We start from the raw sequence: 21,754 nt of genomic DNA on the forward strand, positions 1-21,754 counted from the left end.
ACATCATATATAACTCTCCTGAGTGCGCTTGGCTCATTTTTCAATCAATTTGGACCAATTTTGGTTCATTAGATGCTGTGGGTGATATAAATCTACCAATAGCCAGGTTCAAGTCCTTGTCGGCACCCATTTTTACTGGGACGTGGTAGTGTATCTTATCTAATTGTTTGTTTGGATTCAACATGCCGTTCAAATCAACATTTAATGCCTTGAAAGGCCAGCTCAAAGATCTACAAAACGAAGGCCAGAAATTTTTGGGGGGTTCCTCGCAGCCTTCGGGCCAGCCACAATATCAATATAACCGACCGCCGCCGCCACCCCCTCAGCATGCAGCTATGTTTGCCCAAGGCAATCCCGGTGGTGGTCAACCAAATCAAGGAGTATACTGGGCCGCTCGGTTCGACCCAAATACCCAGATCAGCCAGGAATGGGAGGAGAAATTGGGCAACAACAATGGCTGGGGAAATAATGAGCTTCAACACTACACGAACGACAGGGTCAACTCTTTCTTGTAAGTGATTTAATCTCCTATGGTACTACATAAACTCTTCTGTTCTAAAGATCCTCTATCCTTGGCGCATAGGTCGGAAGTGCGGCGATGGAAACTTGGCCGCACCAGAATTTGATATGGTGACATTGTGAATCTGATATAAGAACAGTACACCAAATAATCTTCTTGTCCTGCGCGCAATTTCGGCTCCAACAACTCCTGATCCAGCACGAAAGTACACTTCGGCACGGCTCGTGTCCCGCCAGCGGCTGGGCCGTCCCAGGGGTAGCCTTGTAGCAACCCTTACACTGCCATGTGCGGCTGGTATCTGGCCCGCCTTTTGGCTTCTCCCTTTTGAACCGTTCACATGGCCACACGAGGGTGAAGTCGATATTGCCGAAACCTGGAACGGCGATGGAATCAACCACTCGTGTCTTCACTGGGGCTTCTACACTCCGGAAGATAATTGGAAGCATCGTGTGGTGGGCACTTTTGTTCAAGGTATGCAGCAGGGACGTCCTGTAAGATACGAGTTCGCCTGGAACCAGGATGAAGGGTCTGGGCAAGGACGAATGGTGTGGTACATTGATGGACGCCCGGTCATGAAGGCCCCCATTCCGCAAGGGACCAGAAAAATGGCAGACTTTGTGATACTGTTGAACATTGCCATGGGTGGAAATGTGACTCAAGGACGTACCCCGGATGATGGTACTTACGATTTTGTTGTTCATGAGCTGAAGATGTTGGATCAGCCAGAGAATGGTGGATGGGGCAAGTTCGATCAAGATTTCAATATCACCCGCGAAGGTGACACCATTTAGTGAGCCTTCATGACTATAATGCACGAACGCCCAAGCGCTATTCAAGACCGATACGACGATATGAGATTACAAATGATATATTTGATGATAGAATGATTACACACTATGAGAAATGAACCTCGATCGATCAATCGATAGTTTTTGGTACCCATAGTTTCCACGACTCCGACTACCGTACCAACTCCCAATCCCGATCCAACCACGAGTCCCCCGTCCAGCTGTACACAACATCCAAAATGCTCAATACCTCAAACCCGTCCAGCGATCGAAAATCCTACAGGGATTCTCCTTGCCTAGTCCTCAGCCAGCTCAGCTATTGCGCTCATAGGCACGAATGGGCGAGATGAACGCCTTGATTGACCTGGCAGTCGAGTTTGCTTGACGTTATCGGCCTTCTTCATAGGATCGGACGTCATGAGAAGGACTCGAGCCTCAGTAGTGGGCTCTCCGTTGGACTTCCTCGGCACCCTCGTGTCATGATATTTGCAACTCAATTTCTGGCACCTGGCCCAGATGATCCTCTTCCTCCCGGTTTGCTTCACATCCTTGTCCGCCGGCGTTGGTGCAGGTGCGCTTACCATGCGACATTTGCCTGCCACCAGCGGCATGTTCGCATTAGCAGACCCGACCACTGCTTCTCTTGCATGTCGTAGTTCCCTCTCTGCTTGGGTCATCATCCCATCCCATAATTTCAGAGCCAGATGGATCTCGCGAGCGTCTGCTCCAGAGGTAAGTACGAGAGTAATATAGGAGTTTATATCCCTGAGTATCCTTGACCAATACATGAAACGGCCGTCAGAGCCATAGACGGATGACCAGCAGCTGGGTTTTGTGGGGTCGAATTGCTTGTAGGTGATCCCAGCGCACTTCCGGGCGTAGAAATGTGCCGTCGGTAGTGTGCAGCACTTACATTGTGCGGTGGGGAAAAGTGCTAGCCATATGCCGTCAGCTGCCCGCCCATTAAAGTTCCGGGTTTCATGTCGATGGCGGTCTACAAGCCGGTAAATGAACCTTTCTGTCTCCACAATATCACTGTCGACCTCCCTCCACACAAGTGTCTCTATTGGCTTTTGAGGGGAGCCAGAGATTGAGCCAAATGAATATCGACGACGGTCATCGCCATCGCCGCTACATCGTCGATGTGATTGACGCTCTCTCGTTGGATCTGGCGTACACTCATTGGAGAAGAGGTTTGATCGTATCGATCGGACGAACTTACTCCTCTGCTTCGTGTCACTAGGACCGCCTGGTGTTTTCAATGAAGCACCCATCGTAGAGTAGATAGAATTTCTTCAGGTTGAACCTAGAGTGGACGACATTTCCAAGTATTCGAACGTTGGTGGGTTTCTGAGGATCGCTGTTGCTCTATTGTTTTGCTACAGAATTCGATATGTTTGAGAATGATTCCAGGGTGCTTCTTATATACCTTAGGAGATTTTGAATTCTGGGGTCCTCGGTCACGGTAGGTCCTCATGACAGGCTTCATTCAAAACTCAATATCCAGGTCGGTGGGTCTGGGGTATCCACTGTAAGTAATGGATCACAAAAGGATCTTTCAAACCCTGTGCCCGTTCTGCGAACCCAGAAGAATTTGCCTACGGCGTCCTCCCTCAAACCATAGTAAAATACCGCAAAATCTCAATTCAAGCTCACTTGAACGTCACATGAAGTTCACTGGTTGAACTACGACGAGACAATCTTACGGAATTGAGCCAGGTGGAACTTAACAGATCTGGATTATTCATTGCAAGAAGTTTCTTCATTAAAGCGACTTGCCATGGCGAGATAGGTGGTAAAACTCTTCTCATCTTTGTTCCATCGACTTCTATCCACAACACCGACTGAAGCGACACAACAAGATGGTCCACACTCCAACCACAAGACTGAGTTTCCCTCATTGAGAGTTCTCTTCCTGCTCTTTCTTCATAGCATCCCAGCGCGCGGCCACTGCACGCTCTGCCTCCTCTCTGATAGCCTTTCTCTTCTCCTGCGTGTAGCCGTCCTCGTCTTCACCTCCTGACTGGTAGTCGTGGTCCCAGTCGTGTTTCTCGTCAACCCCCATCTCCCAGCTCTCTTTCTTTGGCGCCCCAGCCAGGCCTTCGGTGGCGAGCCATGGTTCTCTGAAAAGAAGGACCCGGAGACCTCGAATTGCTCCTCTGATGGTCACGCAAGTGCCACATTTTTGAGGAATTCGGATGGTTGGAACTGGTTCAGTACCATCGCCACATTTGCGGGTATCTTCGTCGTAGTCCTTACAGGAGCTGTACTTGTTCTGCTTGCAGTCGATGCAGTGATATTTGAAGCACATTGTAGCGGACTGTTTTTTGTTTTTTGTTTTTGCTTTTTCGTTGTTTCCTGTTTTGTTGTTTTGTTGTTTGGGTTTTTTCGGGGGAGTGGAGGGGCAGGGGTTTGAATGAACGAATGAAAAGAGAAAACAGGTCAAATTCTCTGTGGCGAATGACGAGAGGAGAATTAGAAGACTGTACTGGAAATGTGGTGGTGGTGGTGGTGTGTTCTCAATGTGGAAATTTGGTAGAACTGTGATACAATGGGCGATTTCGCGGACGGCGGGATCGAACTGTTTGAGAACTCTGAGTTGTCGGCGTCGTGGATTGTGTTTCGGTGTCCTGTGTCTCCACGTCCTGTTCAGAACCAGGCACGTCGCGGAATTTGATGAAGTCGAATTCGAGGAGAAACATATGAATGAGGATAGCAAAGTTGAGTGGTGCAAGTGAAACGGCCGCCGTTACGTCGTTCTTTGCAAACTTGAGGAGAACACGCTTCCAGGAGTGGGCGACTATCTTCGCCTGCTGCTCGAGCAACAGTCCGTTCGACACAGAGTAGACATCCTTCTCAGCCAGCATCCAGACTACGTGCTTTAGCATTCGCCTACGACATTTGATTGCATTGGCAACTTCATCAGCATCAGGCTCCTCCTCCTGAGGCTGGTAGTGTGCTTTGAACAAGGCTGGCCCCTTGATTCCGCTGGGAAATAACACCACTGTGTGCTTGGAAGGGATCATCAGAGGCATATTGAGATCGAGATAGTGGGGCTTCTTTGAGTTTGGAGAAGGGTTTTGAACCTCGAATATGAGTGGAGTGTACTCTGCTTGGAAAGCTTTGAGGGCATGAAATGAGTGGAGCATAATGGTAATTGTGGATGTCAAGCACTGATGCCTGCTTAAATACCTCTAAACTTCCCATTGCACAGATCGAGCTCGCATTCTTTTGTGCAGGAGATCAATCTGATGGTAAGTAATAGCCATTAAGACGCTGCGATCGATGGCCTTTCTGTAAATCATCGGCGAATAGCGTCGCTCGATCGCGCCTGGATCGATAATGTGCGATCTAGCATTCATCGGCGAATAGCGCGCACATAGATGGTCACAGTCGATCGATCTCGGTGTGCCTCATTGTGAATTTTTGTGCGCAGGATCAACGCAGACTGGGACAGAGATCACTCCTTTTCACTGAAAGGGGTGATCAACACACAACGGCGTGTTGACAGTTCATCCATTGCTTTGTCTTGCGGATTGGCAAGAGACATCATGTCGAACGATCCAGAGATACAATATGTACCACATTATGAAGATCAAGATGGCTTCACGCTTGTGAGGACCTATGGCACACCTTACCACGAAAGAGCAACTGGTGTGTATCATGAAGAAGCAAGGATGAAGTTGTGATATGTGACAAGCTAATGCAGCCACAGTTACGCCACACCGGAACAGGATAAACCATGCCACCGAAGGCATCCCTTACCAGCCACAGGCTAGGACTCAACATCATCACCAACGTCACCAACGTCCTCAACATCAACAATTACCTCTTCCATTAATCACCCTTACCGTAAGTCATATTCATCACGTCAAGGTCGCTATGGCTTCTCAGCACGATCTTTGCTTCCTTTTCTGATGTGCATATCTTAACTGACAAACAAAATCCGGTCAGCCACCAACCGAGATGGATCAACCCGAGCATCATTTCACCGTCTTCGTACGGATGCCATACAAGCGCGGCACCTTTGTTGATCCTCCTCCAGTCGTCTGGAACACCACCAAAGAACATGCACTATGGGATATTTTATCAAGAATGGCCAAAAACAGCGACACGGATTGGAAATCCTTGGCTGAGCAGTTCGAAGTCTCGGAACGATTCCTCCTCCAACAAGCTGCCTGGCTTTATGAGCGTAATCTACAACAGGTTCGTGCTCATATGAGACGTGTGGGGAATAGCAGGCAGTCTGCCACCCCTAGTCCAGTCCCTGGATCAACTTCTGCCAGCATGGTCGGTGGTCAGGCCATGAGAAGGACTGAAAGCGGTGGATCACGTGTTCCATCCAGACTTTCAACCCAAGCATTGGGTAGTCCCACTGTTGGCGGCGGGGATAGTACGCCAGGTACTCCTGCAAAGAGCAGAGCTTCTTTACCATTTCGAAATGTCCCTGGCAGCGGAAATGCTGGCCCGCCCCAGATTCGAGCTGTGTCAGCCACTGCAAGACCACTATCCCGCCAGTCTTCCAAGGATGCAGACAACGCAATCGGCCATGCCTCGTTGCAGTCAAGGCGTGGAAGCATTCAGCATCATATCAGCCGCTCGCCAGGACAACCACGCACTATTCTGCAACAGCAATCCCAGGCTCAACCCCAATCATCAGACTCTGATGAAGAAATGACACAATCACGAATGCTCACGAGAAGGCCTAATCCGTCATCAGTCAATCGTCGGGGCCTCTCTCTGCGAAAGGATCTTCAGTCGCAACGTGGGATTGCAGCTAGCCAGGAAGACTCAAATACCAATGCTCAACACTCAATCTCTGACGACGATGACGATGATGACTCTCCCTCATTCCTACCGTTCGCAACGCCTAGTACACAACCCAGCAATCTTGATTCTAAGCAACGTCCGTCATCTTCTTCACAGCAAGATCCCAGTGCTACTCTGCGTGGAGAATTTGCCCAACAGCCTGGCCCGTTCCAAACGCAGAATGCTCGGCCCGGTATTCATCGCCGAGGAACTTCTGAGCGCGTCTCATCACCCATAGTCGAACCTCCAACACCGAGAACTGCCCAGGATATCACAAGTTCTACGTCCTCAATTTCAAGCCCGACCACCGAGACTCACCCAAGTACGACTGCAACATATGTCACGGCTAGAACGCATCAATCAAACGTGGGTAGCAATGTCTCTCGTCAAGCTCAAGCCACACATGCATTCAACCGAACAGGAAATGTCAATCCTTTGAGTCCACCTCATCGTGCACTTTTGCCTTCCTCACCACGACGTCATGCAACTGGTGCGGGTAGTGACACAAGCCCCAGCATGGGAAGCTCGTTCTCGGATCTTGACGATGCGAGCGTGACACAGTCAGCTTTAGAGGAGGCACTTCTATCAGGCATGGGTAACACAACGATGACGATGCATGGAGGTGTTGCTGGTAGAGTTAGTGGCATCAGCCAGGCTCTCAGAAGTCGATACTTTGACTCAAGAGGGAATGGAACCGGCGAGCGTTAGGCAACAGTGCTATCGAACGATCGGAGAGAAGGCGATTGAGCGGTAATGAACGAGCATTCATGGATAGCACAGCAGATGCAGTAAGCTTTTTGAAGGATAAGTCGTTGGCTCTTGATTTGGCGCAACGTCGTATTTGATTGCTTCTTCTCTATCCCAGAACGACATAGCCATGAACGAAGTCTTTCCGCAAGAAGTGGCGCGCGCTATGAACAAGAAACCTTGCTCCAATCGCGTTTGGTAGTGGCACTTCGTTAGTCAGGCATTAATCATTCTCCAGTACTGAGTAGTCAGTCAAATCAGAAAGAGGAAATGCTCAACTTGGGTTCAGCAGGTGGCGCCAGTATAAACTTCTGGCTCCAGGTCTTGGCCTATTGTGTGGCGCATCCAACCCTGCATCCCTGGCACTCTTTGTCATGGTGCTAGCGTTTCCTTCCACACAAGCAATTGCAACAGACGAGTGTACCAGCGAGAAACAGCCCTGCAAAGCATTATTCATCATTCGAGTGGATAAATATATGTATTGAACCTCGCTTGGGTAAAGTTTACATTGACGAGCCATTCAATGCATAAAGTAATCTTTATCTCCCATCCAAGGATATAATTTATGCTTCTCAGAGGAGAGATGCAACAGACAGGTATTCAAAAAAGCCCACCACCAGTGGTCAGTTACATTTTTGCATATCAGCCCAAGAATACGCTCCAACCCTTCACGCAGCATATCACCAAAGCATTCTGGCTCAAGCATAAGGCCCAAGTAATGGCCTCAACCACTATAATCCCGAGCGAGATGATCACGGTCACAGTTCAGCCGACGACGCCATTAACGGCCACACAATCCAGAATACCAGTCCCCACCTCCCTCGCACCAAACGAGGTCCTTATCAAAGTACATGTTGCTGCGTCAAACCCAAAAGACTGGCTTCATCTAGTGACAAGAAAGCTCTCTATCAACTCAGGCGATGACCTTGCTGGAACAGTTGTCGCGACCGGAAACGAGGTCACTCTCCTTCGCGTTGGAGAGCGAGTAGCTGCGTTTCATCCTATGTTCGCACCATACGGTGCTTACGCTGAATATTCGGTGGCTCCTGCACACACAGTTCTGAAGATCCCAAGCACAATGTCCTACGAGGAAGCGGCAACCATCCCACTTGTCACAACAACGGCGGCACTGACCTTGTTTCGTCGGCAAAGGTTTGTGGCCCCGTGGGAAATCTCCCCGACCGCGGAGAAGACGCACAACGCAAAACCTCTGCTCATCTACGGCGCATCCACGTCTCTTGGACTTTATCTCGTAAAACTTGCAAAATTGGCAGGTATCGGTCCGATTATCGCGATTGGAGGCGGCAGTAGCAACTATCTTGAGAAGCATCTTGATGGGAACGTCGGAGATGTCTTTCTGGATTATCGATCTGGCACGTCAAAGGTCCAGGAAGCTGTAAGAACCATTCTCGTCGAGAAGGGTTTGGACTTGAAGCATGCTATCGATGCATACAGTGAGAGTGGAAGCTGGGTGAGCATCGCACAGCTTTTGACCACTGGCGGGAAGTTAAGTGTCTTCTCTGGTGCAAATCAATATGCTGAGAGTGAGATCCCTGCATCCGTCGAGATTCTCTATACTTTCGTCGGTACAGCACATGAAGGAGCGTACAGACCTGGAATGCCAAAACAACCACCACCTGACGAGGCACGAGGAGACATTGCATTTTCAGAACAACTCTTTCGATGGTTGGAGGAAATGATCGGGCAGGGAAAATTCGAAGGCCACCCGTTTAAAGTCGTTCCCGGTGGTCTTAATGGCATTGCAGACGGACTGAATATTCTTAGAGATGGTAAGGCCGCGGGGAGGAAACTCGTTTATCATGTTGTGTAGACCTGGTAAGTACCAAGTAAGAACGAATATGCTGAGTCTTACTAAGTACTTCTCAAGCCTTTGACCGATACTAGGTACTTAGTACTGTCTGCCTAGTTGCTTAGAAAGTCTTGCTACAGAAGACGACCAATTCAGTGACCACGTTGTTCTTCAATGGCTTTGGTAAGCTACCGTCTGTTTCCCATCGAACCAGTAAATCCTCCACATCAGTGTTGCTGCCCACTTGCAGTCCTCCTTTATCGACGATGTTGCTCACTGTGACAGGAATTTGTGATCTTGCTTGAGTTGGCAAATGCTCGAACACAAAGTCGACGATAGGTCTGGGATCTACTAGTAGGTTGGAGAAGATATCACTCACGCAGATGACACGATGACGCTTACTTCGTTTCGTCTTCCGAAAAAACCACATCCGCCTCGTACTTTTGCAAGAAAGAAACGCATGGGCGCACCAACGGACGATGAAGTAAGAGTACGAAGACTAGGTAGTAAGCCTTGTCATTACCTACTTCGTAATATTCTACGGGGAATCTCCTGAGCTTAGCGGCGAGCTGCATACCTTTCTTGATCTAGCGCAAGGCTCCAGGCTCCGCCGAAACAATGCTCCGGGCGCCTACGTCATCGCGGCTCTCTCGGGTTTTAGTCCGCAGATTCATCTCTCAGCTCTCGAGGTGCAAACGATTTCGCTCTCAATCCAGGCTTTCGCGGCTACCTTGGTCATCATGTCTTCGCCGCAGGGATGCAGTGGGGATAGGACAATGTGGACCACTCTCTATCACACAATACAAAACGGAATTGGGTGATACTCGCTTCCCCTACTTCCAAATCACCAATTTTTGTGCTGATTTGATGATGGTGTATTGTGGAAAGCCTTCCAAAGGCTGTGAAAACTGTCGACAGAAAAGAGCCAAGGTACGCTGTTAGCCTTCCCCAAATGTTCTCGACCTCTCCCTTAACCGAACGGAGTAGTGCGATCAGAAAAGGCCTTCTTGTAGCCAGTGCATCAACAAGGGCCGAAAGTGCCTTGGATATCGAGATGAGATTGATCTAGCATTCCGCGATGAGAATCACAGGATCGTGAACAAATACCATCAGGCAGCTAAACCCAAAAACACTAGTACCAACAAAGATCAGTCCAGGTTACATCAAATCGGTCAAAAAGGGGTACACTATCCGGCGGCCACGAAGTCAGAACAGATGTGCCCCACCATCACAGAGCCAATTCAAGACGTGGCTGTCACGTTCCTCCTCAACGAGTACATACGAGGTTCACAATTTGCATACCTGCCTGATGTTTACAGCAATATTGAGACCACAGGTGTTCTGTCGTCTACAATAAAGGCCGCTGGACTGGCGAGTTTATCGCTTTCTAGGAGGCAACCTGCGTTGCTAGACAAGGCTCTGAAGTTTTACGCCGAGGCCATCACCGATGTCAACAACGCCTTACAGTCTCAAGAGGCTGCACAGGGTGATGATGTACTCGCTTCAATCATGCTACTCTCCTTCTACGAGGCACTGACTCTTCGCAAGCCTAATAGTCCCAAGGCATGGTCAACACATGTGCACGGAGCATTGTCTTTGGTGGCTCTCCGTGGTCGGAAGCAATTCCAATCAAAGATTGGTCTTGAAATTTTCAAACAGGTTGCTAATAGCATCAAACTATTCTGCATACAGAATCACACGAGAGTACCCAGCCAGCTGTGCGAGATGTTGGACTTCATCGCCTGCAATACAGAAACACATGATATTGCATTTACTCGGCCATCTGTCACTGAAGCTTTTGCAGATCTTCGAGCCGATATTGCCGAAGGAATTGTGTCTGAGCCAGAAGATATCATTGCAAAATGCGACATCATGCTCCAAGTCGTTGACGATTCTCTACTGAGTCTTCCACCCAGCCACCGGTATGACCATATGGTGGAAAGTAACCCCTCCATTTCTGGTCATCGAAAATTTCATCTGCAATTCGGGGATCACCATATCGCCCAAATGTGGAACACAGCATGGATGGCCAGAATTACGCTGAATTTGATGATATATGAGCAGGACCTGATCGTCTCGAAAATTCAACACCCGTCAGACACGATCTTAGCCCCCAACGAGACTAGGAGAGCGCTTAGAGCTCGAAAGGAGGTCATGGATGCCACTGAACATATCTGTGCTACTATTCCAGAGCTCTTCCGGTGGGTACCTCAACAAGTATCAGTTTCCACGGGCTACTCACTCATTTGGCCACTTTTTGCTGCGGGGGCAAATCCACTGGTATCACCGTCAATCAGGGACTTTGCCATCACTCAGCTGAAACACATAGCTAGTGAATTCAGACTGCCTCAAGCTCAGTGGGCCGGGAATATGTTGGTTGCCGGCACAAGTACGGAAAAATGGATGCATATATACCATGTCTTCTGATATCCAGTCTTTCACGTCACTTTACCAGTGAGGAAAATAGCCCGTCTACAAAAGCGCAACCAGTCCTCGGTTTTGACTTTACAGTTAAGCTTCAACAAGAGGCGCATCATCCGAATCTGCAATGGCTTACAATGCGCGAATTCCCCGGATGGAATGGACCTCGACCGCGCTTTCCCATTTCGGCATGCAGTTCGCCAGGCACCAATAAAATAGCATGATCCACAATTCCGATCTTTCGAGTTCGCCATAGAGTCGTCCCTGACCGAAGCAACCTGGCTACTTAGTATTCTGGCAAAATCCCAGCCTTATTAAAGCGCTCGCATCCCCTCGACGAAGACATGCTCGCCGCTGAAGACATCTTGTGCCTTCACCCTGATCAGATTCGATATCCGTCTGGCCTCAAACTCTCCGAATTTACCCTTTCACAATTACCTGGCCAATACAATGGGGCAATTCACATATTCCGATGGGGTCGCTACTGGCAAACTCGTCTACTACATACCGGCACTCGTGGCTAGCATATTGGTGGCTTCTCGGCATGGCTTCAGGAAGAGTTCGGGTTGGATCTATCTCACAATATTTTGTGTCATTCGGATCGTGGGCTCAGTAGCCCAGCTGATATTGATATCAAATCCAAGTTCCGACGGAGCAAGTACAACTGCATTGATATGCACGGTATTGGGACTGGCACCTTTGCTACTGGCTTCTCTCGGTTTACTAGCACGCTGCTACTATTCGATCTTGAAACAGCCCTGGAGCACGGTATTTTCACTTTTCGGCCTCAGGGCCGTCCAAATCCTACCTACTGTGGGCCTTATTCTCTCCATTGTTGGGGCTACGAACGCGAACACCGCAGCCGAGATCGACAAGCAGGACACAGTCAAGATAGGAGTGGTTTTGTTCACTGTGTCATTCGCAAGTATCTGCCTCTTGTGCGGCATTGCTTCACTCCTGGCAAAAAAGACGAAGGGTGGAGAAAAACGGCTGATTAGAGCGGTCGCTTTTGCATTGCCGTTCTTGTTGGTTCGGGTGATCTACTCTCTCGTGGCAATGTTTGGCAACCGTAGCGACTTCTCACTCGGAAATGGCTCAACTGCAGCAGTCACGATCTCACTGTTCATGGAAGTGTTGGAAGAATGTGCTGTGGTACTTATATATGTTTTTACTGGGCTAAAACTACCCACAGTACCAGTCGACGCTGACGAGGATGGTGTCAACCTGGCATGTCGATCTGAACGAGGGGGCTTTGGGAGCGGCAAGTTCGGGCTATTCTCACTTGGTGCTGCCGTGCTGGGTCGAGCTACCAAGAAACATAATGGCTATGGGGATGTTCAATCACGATAGAGCGATGGCGAGACGAGACCGCGCGCCCCGACCCCGCGAGCAGAATTTTCAGGCCGTGTCAAAATCGAGAATACAATCAGTACAACTGGCACCATGAACATAGATCTACAGACTTGAAATTCACCGTCAGGCAAGCTCGCCTTTCGGGAAAGACCCAACAACACGCACTTTCGATACACAGAGTCACAGAGAGTCTCGAGGTATACACGTGGTAATGATACATCTAGTATATTTGAGACAGAGACTTCCAGCTAGCTACTTACGCAATACATATGTCTTCCATACCATATACTGGGTCAGTAGGTATGTATCATGAAAGACATGTCAACTTTCTCTTGTGGCCATGGTCAACTGGTCAACTGGACCCCAATAGGCAATCACTAGGATTGATATCCATGTCGAGTTCTTAACATACTTAGTATTTTCTTGTGCTTGTATAGAATAACTATACCGAATAGATTTTCATCTGATCCCATACTTGCCCTCAATTACGTAGTATACTTCCTTCCCCCCAGTACACAATCCTTTACAAGGACGACTTTGCATCATTGGTGAAGGTTGCCATCTCAGCCGCACCACTGACGTTGGCCAGCCAGGTGGCTCGCTCACTGACATAGAGTTCCGCCGCAATGCCCGAACTCAGCAGAGTGTTGTCATGGAGGGTTCCCGCTTGTACAAGCTTCAACCCTTGGAACATGTCTGCGCTTCCCTCCTTGTAGATTGTGCTCCCGCACTGTGGACAGAAATAGATCGTGAGCGTCATTCCAGACTCATGCTCCTTTGCAAATTTCGTCGGGGTGCCCTTTTGCAGAACGAAATTCCCATCGGGGATCGCGAAGTTGACCGTGTTGCTGCTGCCAGAGACTTTGCGGCAGGTGATGCAGTGGCAGAGTGCCTAAGTTATGGTATGATCAATAAACATCCTTGCGGATTCAGGTGAGTATGGGAAGGGTCTAATGCCAAATACCTTTAATGCTGGCTCTCCAGAGTATGTGTAGGCACATGCACCACACCAGCAGCTTCCAGAAGGCATTTTAGATGAACGATAGAGGAAAATGCTAGTAAGTATTTGTATATTGATCGAGTTTGTTTGAGTCTGCAGGCTTCTGATTGTTTCAAGTTGTGAGACAGACTGTTCTCCTTCCACGGATCACACTGCTGCTTTATATACCACCAGGTAGTGGTCACACGAACCTGGAATACAACAGTGTCTGCGTGGTTTCTCGTAGTCAACCCGATTTCAATCGCGAACACGATCAACATCGGTGTTTGTCCGATGCAGTTGTTCTTCGCCCCAGAACACCTTCCACCTATCCAATTTGTCAATAAGAGAGTGAACACAGCCTTGCCATCGAGTGATTATTGTCAGAATACGGGCAGCGGCTCATGCACGTCGCAAAATTTAACAAATGCGGAGAGATGCCGGTTGGCGCCGGCTCTTTGGGGTCCACACGGGGGCCGTGTAAGCAGGCCAAGTGAAAATGTAGCATCCGGTTCGGCAAGAGATGTCATACGCAGAGCGAACACGAGATCTTCGTAATGATTTCGTGTTCTTGAGAGGTTGGAGGGTCTGGAAGTCTTCGTTGCTACCTCGTATCTGATGGTCGCTCCTGGCACACCATGAACACGACCCGGTACACTTGGTCGATGACAAGCCGAGGCCTTTACAAGATAACAGAGATGTCGCCTGAAAGATGAGTTCCCCGGTCGCATCAATGAGAACAAGCACTTGATGCCTTCATTGTCATAGAAATGGTTCGATCGGTTGCCAGAAGTCGAGGCTGTGCGACATGTCGACGACGTAGGGTGAAGGTATGTGCACGATTTTTGACTGATTTTCTCCGATGCACGCATGCCCGTTTCTTTTCGACCCAGCACTAATCTCTGCACCATCGCAGTGCGATGAAGCAAAGCCCGAATGCAGAAATTGTCTTCGTATTGGCAAAAAGTGTTCTGGCCCCTCGTCTGGAATCTTCATACTGCGCATGTTGCTACCAGCTGAAGTGTCTTGCTCAGAGTCGACATGGGTAATTCACCAAAAAAATGCGACCCACGGCAGCACGCTATCCCATTATCAACCATCACAAGCGGTAATACTCGAACAAATGTTCATGTCTCATTTCATCACCTCTTTCGCTCGTAGCATGACGGCCAAAAGCCGACGCCAATCATGGATGACTTATCTTCCCACTCTTCTCGTTGATTGCGAGTCGGTCAGACCTTCAATACGTGCAGCAACATTGGCATACTATGCATCATGTACAAATGATCCGGCCATTGAGAAAGAGGCGGTTCGATGGTATGTCGCGGCCCTCGCTCGTCAAAGACAATGTTTGTCAAGGCGATATGCTGCAATAGCGGACCATGGGGCCTCGGATTCCATACCAACAGATCAAGAGATCTGTACTTCTATGATGTTGCTGTATTTTGAGCTCATCCAACCAACAGCAACCGCCAGTTGGATAAAACATTTCAGTGGCGCCTGCCAACTAATGGTTTTGCGAAGGCCAGTCAACTGTCGGAGGGGTGTCTCAAGGCTCTTCCTGCAGAGCCTGAGAGTTCTCAATGTAAGTTTTAGGTCAACCACCTATCGCTTTATTCGTCTTTCATTAATGCCTGGCTAACATCGTCCCTAAACTCGTCTCAGGTTCGACACTCAATAAAATTCCACGCTCTAAGTCCTCTTGCTTCAGCTGAATGGCTTCAGAGTCACGAGCAAGTGGATACAGTCGGAGACTCGGATGAAGTGCTTGATATTTTGCTTGCTCTCCCTGCATATCTCTCCGGGCGACAACGCGAAATGAGGGAGGCCTGCAACTCTTCAAGCAGTGTGCCCCGGATTGTCGCAGAGAAAGCGAGAATCATCGACCTCCTCCATTGGCTCAGCAAATGTGAAAGTCGATATTCGAGCGAACATGGTCGAGAACACGAATTGATGATCAATCGTGACCAGTGCGATCTTGGTAGTGGAGACTTCTGCTATTTCGATGTTGGGGCAATGCTTGATTCAGCTATGATCATTATAGCTTACCTGATACTCTCACAACGTAGCATCTGGTCACAAGATGAGCGGAACTCGATCCAGGAAGAGCAACATCGGCGATCGACGACCATTGTCCTGAATGCACACCGAACGCTGAAGCTGAACCCGGACGGCCTGAATCCTGGTACATGTTTGCAATTCGTGTTTCCCCTGGAAGTTGTGTCGACTTATAGCTCTGATGAACTACAAAGAGAAGCTGCTCAGAACATCCTTGACGGAATAGGATGGGCGAGATTGTAGGTCGTGGGTGTTATGTCATCGACTTGAAGCATTTTGCGATCCTGCTCCTTGTCAGTCCAGCCTCGTCACATTATGTAATCACGCTGACGTAAATATTTTGGTGAGGCACCTGCAGTCCTTAGAATTTCTCGTGTCTGTGTTTCACGAATTGAAGGTATTGGATCGGTTCGTAGGCCTCTTGTAACCCGAGACACTTCCATCAGAGTGTGTGTATTCAGGTGGCAATCCTGACCTCCGTCAACGTCATCGAGCAGAATCAGATGTGGTCTCTTCTCCGCATCAATCCCGAGGTACTAAGTAAGTAAGTACTAGTACCATGTATGAACAACGTGTGGAGAAGGAGAGCTGCCCTGTCAACCGACTAGAACAGTGGCAGTATATTTACTCCTCGTTCCCCCTGAAATCTCGATAAAGTATGATAATTCACATCTTTCTTCCGCAGGGTCTCAGGATATCGTAGCATATGAACCATAAGGAAGGTGACCTACTCATAAGTACTAAGCTAGCAGTTTGAGGCTTTCGGACCTCTGAGGTACTGAATGTCGACCAGCACTGCGCCATTATCGGCATCGATAGGTCCTTCATACCCGGACTTGCGAGACAAGGTCGCACTTGTCACAGGCATCGGCCAAGACGGGCCACCCAACATAGTAGACAACTGGGGTAATGGTGCAGCGATCGCACTGACGCTTGCGCGCAACGGAGCACAAATATTCGGATGCGACCTCAGCCAAGCGGCAGCGGAGCGGACGAAGTCACGTATCGAGGCTGAGGTTCCCGGTGCGGTCGTGGATGTGATCGTGACGGATGTCACTTCCTCGACGGCGGTCGAGGAGATGGTACAAGCGTGTATCCAACGGCACGACGGACGGATCGACATCCTGGTCAATAACGTCGGCAGGAGTGAGAGGGGCGGGCCGGCAGACATGGACGAGGCGACGTTCGACTCTCAGGTTTCAATCAATCTCAAATCCGTCTACTTGACCTGCCACTCCGTGCTGCCCATTATGGAGGCGCAGGGATCCGGTGCTGTCGTCAACATTGCCAGCATCGCCGGGATTCGATATATCGGCAAGCCTCAGGTGGCGTACGCGGCTACCAAGGCCGCCGTTGTGCAGTTCACGAAGCACACTGCCATTTTGTACGCTGACAAGGGTGTGCGGTTGAATGCGGTGTTGCCTGGATTGATGTTTACACCGTTGGTGCACACGATCGCGGAGAAATATGCCGGTGGTGATTATGAGGGCTTCGTGAAGACAAGACATGCGCAGGTTCCCACCGGAAGGATGGGGAGTAGTCGCGATGTAGCGAATGCCGTGGCCTTTCTCTGCAGTAACTCTGCCGCCGGATATATCACGGGGCAGAAGCTGATTGTCGACGGCGGTATTGTGTCGAGCACGGGACGAACATAAGAAAATACAGCTTAAACAGCAGATGATGGTTGATTAAGAGTAATCGAAACTCCACATGATGCTGTGTCTCAAATGATGGCCGATATGGGCCAAAGCCTGCAAGATAACAGTTGTATGCTTGCTTGAAAGCTTCTGTTTCCTATTCCAATTTATGTACACCTCTTCAAATTTTACTGCTGAAAACATCTGGGTACGTTGTAGTCTCAGCCTCGCGAGTCCATACTCGATAGCAACTGGCACTTAGCCACCTGATCTCTTCTGACAGTACCGTTCTCATCTGGTACCAAGTAGATTGAGCGACCAGGGAAGCACAGCCTCGTAGCATCCTCCATCTAGATTTCGAAGTGTTGGCCAGGTTTCTCGAGTCTTGTCGCTTCTGGTTCTGCATATTACTCCCCTAACGGAGATTTTATCCATTGCCTAAGCATATCTGCCCACGAATGAAATCAGAGCGTCATCAACGTCCTTTGGATGCGAAGCGGAGAGGAAATGCGCGCCTCCCTCAACGACTACAAGGTCTGCCGAAGGACTGTTAGTGAACAGTTTGATTTCATGTTCTGCGTTAGCAACACTGTACACAACATCGTCGGTACCCTAGATATCAGGACTCCATATTAGCCTCATCAAGTTTGATTCAAAGATCTCAGAGAATGCTTGCAAAGAGGGGCTGGGGCCTAGGACACTCACATGAAGCCACATAACAGGGCATCTGATATCGAAAAGGCGACCGTGTAAGCCATCACGTTCACGGAGATTGATTGCGGCCATGCGAGCTCGGCGTCTACCATCGTCTCCCTGGTAGTTGGAAGGGATGATCTTGCGCCAGGTGTCTCGGGTTGCCTGGGGGCAATTCTTGCCAAACCCGATGTCGATGAGGAAATCGCAGTAGTCTTGGTCTGGTTGAAAATCCGGTGTTGATTCATTGCTCGTCCATTTATCAATTGGTCCTGTGCAGGCGGCAACACCATCCCAGCATCCGAGCTTTCGCGTTCGCTCGGATTCATAGTCCAGAGATGTGCCGAGTGGAATGATTCCTTGGATCTGGAGATGTTTGAGGTCAGAATTTTTTGGCAGGCTCTGTGGGCAGCAGAGAAGAGTGTAGGGAAAGCTAGATGGACAATGGACGAAGTTGAAGTTGCACGATGCGATAAATGGCGTCACGTACCTTGTCTGGTGCCAACAATGCCATGCGAACGGTGATCCAGCCACCCTGAGACGTGCCTAGGACAAATGCCTTTGAAATCCCTAGAGCTTCCATCACTTGGAGATTCATGATGGCGGTATCCCAATATGTAAAATTCTCGGACTTTGTCCTGGTCTGACCGTGGCCAAGTAGTTCAATGGCCACGAGATTCATCTTGTCCGTCAATTCCTTGTTGGCATATTGTTGCCGGTAAAGTTCGGACGAAGTGGTAAAACTGTTCACCAATACCAACGTCGGCTTGGACGAGTCATAGACATGGGGCATCTGGTATGCTGCATCGATTCCCCCCAGGTGAGGAACATGAACGGTCTTGGTGTTTGGCATTTTGTTGCGGTTGTTGGCGGGACTCGCTAGGACTCGTGTTGAGCTTCTCGAGATAGTTGAAGATGATGGTTGTGAGACTTAAGTCACTTTAAGCTGTTGTTTGAAGAGCCATCCTCTCCTCCAGAGAGCAGGCTCAAGATACTTATAGTCCGAGTAGCTCCTTCGAACCCCATTCCTCTCTTCCCCGCGGTATGATCAATATCGGAACACTGATCCCGCCACCAAAGGTATGACAGAATTCATGGATCCCCAACCCTGTTTATTGCCTCGTCACCCGCTGTACAACGATGACACAACATGGGACTGCCTAATACCTAGGTAGCCACTTCCCATCAGCCGTGATCCCGCTGGTAGTCAAACCTCACACTGCGGGGAAAAATTCATCATCAACTGCAGTAGCGGAGACGACGGGTCGAGAAGCTATGACGAGCACTGGCAGGAGAAATCAGTATTGCTGAGTTCTCGCCAATCTCGACACGAGAAAGAAATTCCCCTTCTGACTCAACTTTTCGTACCATGGAAAGATGCGGAACAAAAGTTCGCCTCGTAGTTCACGGCGCGAACTCGAGGGCTTTCAATCGGGATTGAATTTACTTCTGACGATCGGGGGAGAGTTGCTATTTGATCCACTCCTTCAACCCGGAGTTGCAAGGGAATTGTCTTAGCGGGTCCGGGGTGCTCGATTATCTGGGGACACGAGTGTTGATCCGTTGCCTTCAGACTTTATTCGTGCGGGGCTTGGAATGATTTGCCGGGATTTGCGAGTTTAGCGATCTAGTATCGTAGTTACAGATCTCCGTCGGAGACTTCGAAGTGAACCTTAAAAAAGATCTTGCCGACATTAGCGAGAAACCCTCGTATAGGTTTGCGGAGACACCACCACTGCAGTGAAATGTCGTTGATCACAGATTCAAGGGCATAGGGACCGGAAGGAATGCAGATCACAGAGGCTCGTTCCGGTAGATGCTGGTGGAAAGTTGAACAGAAATGTCGCTCCATTGCTCTAGTTCGGAGCCAATTCACGATCGGACAAGATATCCATTAGGACACGACGCGAAGAAGATTTAGGACTGTAGCCAAGTGCATGCTAGGATAGGCATGGAACTTTGAGGACTGCTATAGGTAGGATACCAGATGTGATGAATGCGGCTGGCCAGCGTAAAACTTCCAAGTGCTGCAAGGGTGGACAGACGAATCCAGCACAAAGTTGAGCTTGTAGTCAGCACCGAAATGAGCTTGATCGATACTAAGTCAGGTGTGAGCACACATATTCATTGTGGGAAGCTGAGTTCCGATTCCAATTTCCCAGTCTAGTTATCATGCTTCACACAACTGCGCTTCTGGCGATTGGAAGGGCTGAACGTTTGCTCTACCGAAACAAATGTTGGTGATGTGGTTGCGTTGGTCTGATCTACAAGCATCCCTGCTTCAATAGGTTGGAATGCAGCATGCTCGCGGGAGGTGGACATCCGATATATAGGTCACACGGGTGAGGCAAAACATGAAGAACAGATTCTAGTGTACTATCCCTGGCCGTGTGAATGCATCAGTTCTTTTCATGTAGTTATGAGACATTGCTATGTCGTCCTACCGCTCATTCTGCGGAAGTCCTTGAGGAAGATGGACAAAGCTAAGCAAGAAAACAACGCCAGGTCATTGCTTGCGCTTAGAACTGATCTACAGGCAATTTGTCAGTCTCCGAGGTAGCCAATTTGACTGTGTTAGAGGGGCTCACCTAAAGTCAGACTCAAGCTGACGTCGGTTGACTCGACCATTGTAGTGAATTCTTCGAAGCTGATCTTGCCGTCGCCATCCTTGTCTGCTTCCATGATGGTCTTGTCCACAATCTGTTGTAGTTGTTGATCTTTGAGATTGCTACCGACCATCATCTTCAGCACGATGAACAATTCGCCGTTGGAGATATATCCATCGCGGTCGATATCGTAGACTTTGAAGGCGAACTTGAGTTTTTCTTCCTTATTTCCCTTTGAGCTGAAGGCAGAGAGACCGAGAACAAACTCCTGAAAGTCGACATCACCACCTCCATCCTCATCAAAGATGGCGATCATTCTGTTGGATATCGCTTCAGCCAGATATCCTAGGAGAAACACATCGAGAGGGCCTGCGAAGGCATGAAAACATACCTCGTTGCCAAGGGGTTGGAGGACACTTGTGGCAGTGACAGAAATTCTTCTCTTTCAATTGTACCGCTGTTGTCCTGTTCGAGGCCTTGTCAATCTAAACATGTCCGGTCCCATACAATTCCTGGGATGTCTGTTGTACCTTATCCAGCTTCATGAATCTCTTTCTTAATCTGTCTACCTCATCTCGATCAACTGTTTCGCAACATGGTTAGCACGTGCTCCAGTCGGCCACATGATGCAGGAGAGTTGCGATTTCTGCATGGTCAGGCCAGAAAGGACCGGCCAAAACGTACAATTGGAGAAGGAGACGATGTTGTCGACAACCTGAGACCCCGTGATTGTCTGTCTTCGCCTTGACTCGTAGAGAGCAGCATTATTGGGTTCAGCGACGGTGCCCGACTGAGCACCATAGGCGGGCGTCGCCATGATTGAGCGAAGTGAAGGGGCGGTCAGGTCAATGAACCGGTAAGGGCTGCGTTGAGGGGCTTCGTTGCGAGCCTGTGGTATTAGTGAGAGGATGGGTCTAATGAGGATCGGCGGAGGGATGAGGTGGTGGTGGAAGTCTTATTGATTGTCTAAGAACATCTGATAGCTGAAAGTACATTAACTGAATCCGGGGCCAGTTATGAATAGACGAGTTTCAGGGTCGCGGTTGTGACCAAATCCACAGCCGCCGTTTGGTATTTGGGCCTGAATCACCACATCCCCCACTTTCTGGTGATGTGGGAGTCAGCCAATCCTGAAACAAAGTCTTTTTCAACGGTGACCGAAGTTCACTAGCCACTATTCGAGATCACTAGCCACTGTTTGTGCCACAGATAGAATGGCTTGAGCTAAACCCAACACAGATTTGGAACATCAGGGGCACTTTGAAGCATGCCTGGTTGAGGGGCAACAGAACATATCTGAGTCTTTCACCAGTCTAGAATCCGTGATAGTTTC

General features: G+C 49.2%; 13 protein-coding genes across 13 annotated transcripts; 7 read left to right on the plus strand and 6 right to left on the minus strand.

Annotated features, from left to right (window-relative positions):
* Positions 1-182: 182 nt before the first annotated feature.
* LTR84_006160 (uncharacterized protein) lies at positions 183-1,311 on the plus strand (the record flags this gene model as incomplete). The annotated part of the gene is made up of 2 exons (XM_064849721.1): positions 183-511; positions 660-1,311. The coding sequence occupies 2 exons, from the start codon at positions 183-185 to the stop codon at positions 1,309-1,311; spliced, it is 981 nt and encodes a 326-aa protein (XP_064703476.1).
* A 293-nt stretch (positions 1,312-1,604) lies between these two features.
* Positions 1,605-2,582, minus strand: LTR84_006161 (uncharacterized protein; the record flags this gene model as incomplete). Its single annotated transcript, XM_064849722.1, has 1 exon — positions 1,605-2,582. One exon carries the CDS (start codon positions 2,580-2,582, stop codon positions 1,605-1,607), a length of 978 nt encoding a protein of 325 aa, XP_064703477.1.
* Positions 2,583-3,205: 623 nt separating this feature from the next.
* On the minus strand, positions 3,206-3,619 carry LTR84_006162 (uncharacterized protein; the record flags this gene model as incomplete). The annotated part of the gene is made up of 1 exon (XM_064849723.1): positions 3,206-3,619. One exon carries the CDS (start codon positions 3,617-3,619, stop codon positions 3,206-3,208), a length of 414 nt encoding a protein of 137 aa, XP_064703478.1.
* Positions 3,620-3,827: 208 nt separating this feature from the next.
* Positions 3,828-4,457, minus strand: LTR84_006163 (uncharacterized protein; the record flags this gene model as incomplete). Its single annotated transcript, XM_064849724.1, has 1 exon — positions 3,828-4,457. The coding sequence occupies one exon, from the start codon at positions 4,455-4,457 to the stop codon at positions 3,828-3,830; it is 630 nt and encodes a 209-aa protein (XP_064703479.1).
* An 817-nt stretch (positions 4,458-5,274) lies between these two features.
* On the plus strand, positions 5,275-6,825 carry LTR84_006164 (uncharacterized protein; the record flags this gene model as incomplete). Its single annotated transcript, XM_064849725.1, has 1 exon — positions 5,275-6,825. The coding sequence occupies one exon, from the start codon at positions 5,275-5,277 to the stop codon at positions 6,823-6,825; it is 1,551 nt and encodes a 516-aa protein (XP_064703480.1).
* Positions 6,826-7,447: 622 nt separating this feature from the next.
* Positions 7,448-8,695, plus strand: LTR84_006165 (uncharacterized protein; the record flags this gene model as incomplete). Its single annotated transcript, XM_064849726.1, has 1 exon — positions 7,448-8,695. One exon carries the CDS (start codon positions 7,448-7,450, stop codon positions 8,693-8,695), a length of 1,248 nt encoding a protein of 415 aa, XP_064703481.1.
* A 1,194-nt stretch (positions 8,696-9,889) lies between these two features.
* On the plus strand, positions 9,890-11,101 carry LTR84_006166 (uncharacterized protein; the record flags this gene model as incomplete). Its single annotated transcript, XM_064849727.1, has 1 exon — positions 9,890-11,101. One exon carries the CDS (start codon positions 9,890-9,892, stop codon positions 11,099-11,101), a length of 1,212 nt encoding a protein of 403 aa, XP_064703482.1.
* Positions 11,102-11,545: 444 nt separating this feature from the next.
* On the plus strand, positions 11,546-12,445 carry LTR84_006167 (uncharacterized protein; the record flags this gene model as incomplete). Its single annotated transcript, XM_064849728.1, has 1 exon — positions 11,546-12,445. One exon carries the CDS (start codon positions 11,546-11,548, stop codon positions 12,443-12,445), a length of 900 nt encoding a protein of 299 aa, XP_064703483.1.
* A 526-nt stretch (positions 12,446-12,971) lies between these two features.
* Positions 12,972-13,478, minus strand: LTR84_006168 (uncharacterized protein; the record flags this gene model as incomplete). Its single annotated transcript, XM_064849729.1, has 2 exons — positions 12,972-13,340; positions 13,413-13,478. 2 exons carry the CDS (start codon positions 13,476-13,478, stop codon positions 12,972-12,974), a joined length of 435 nt encoding a protein of 144 aa, XP_064703484.1.
* A 1,111-nt stretch (positions 13,479-14,589) lies between these two features.
* On the plus strand, positions 14,590-15,728 carry LTR84_006169 (uncharacterized protein; the record flags this gene model as incomplete). Its single annotated transcript, XM_064849730.1, has 2 exons — positions 14,590-15,012; positions 15,093-15,728. 2 exons carry the CDS (start codon positions 14,590-14,592, stop codon positions 15,726-15,728), a joined length of 1,059 nt encoding a protein of 352 aa, XP_064703485.1.
* A 316-nt stretch (positions 15,729-16,044) lies between these two features.
* LTR84_006170 (uncharacterized protein) lies at positions 16,045-17,140 on the plus strand (the record flags this gene model as incomplete). The annotated part of the gene is made up of 2 exons (XM_064849731.1): positions 16,045-16,103; positions 16,279-17,140. The coding sequence occupies 2 exons, from the start codon at positions 16,045-16,047 to the stop codon at positions 17,138-17,140; spliced, it is 921 nt and encodes a 306-aa protein (XP_064703486.1).
* A 420-nt stretch (positions 17,141-17,560) lies between these two features.
* On the minus strand, positions 17,561-18,668 carry LTR84_006171 (uncharacterized protein; the record flags this gene model as incomplete). Its single annotated transcript, XM_064849732.1, has 3 exons — positions 17,561-17,734; positions 17,828-18,181; positions 18,306-18,668. 3 exons carry the CDS (start codon positions 18,666-18,668, stop codon positions 17,561-17,563), a joined length of 891 nt encoding a protein of 296 aa, XP_064703487.1.
* A 1,666-nt stretch (positions 18,669-20,334) lies between these two features.
* Positions 20,335-21,238, minus strand: CNB1 (Calcineurin subunit B; the record flags this gene model as incomplete). Its single annotated transcript, XM_064849733.1, has 5 exons — positions 20,335-20,345; positions 20,404-20,738; positions 20,813-20,886; positions 20,952-21,004; positions 21,106-21,238. 5 exons carry the CDS (start codon positions 21,236-21,238, stop codon positions 20,335-20,337), a joined length of 606 nt encoding a protein of 201 aa, XP_064703488.1.
* Positions 21,239-21,754: the final 516 nt, after the last annotated feature.

The sequence above is a fragment of the Exophiala bonariae genome, assembly GCF_035927105.1.
Source record: "Exophiala bonariae strain CCFEE 5792 chromosome Unknown scaffold_23, whole genome shotgun sequence".
In the NCBI taxonomy this organism is placed as follows: domain Eukaryota; kingdom Fungi; phylum Ascomycota; class Eurotiomycetes; order Chaetothyriales; family Herpotrichiellaceae; genus Exophiala; species Exophiala bonariae.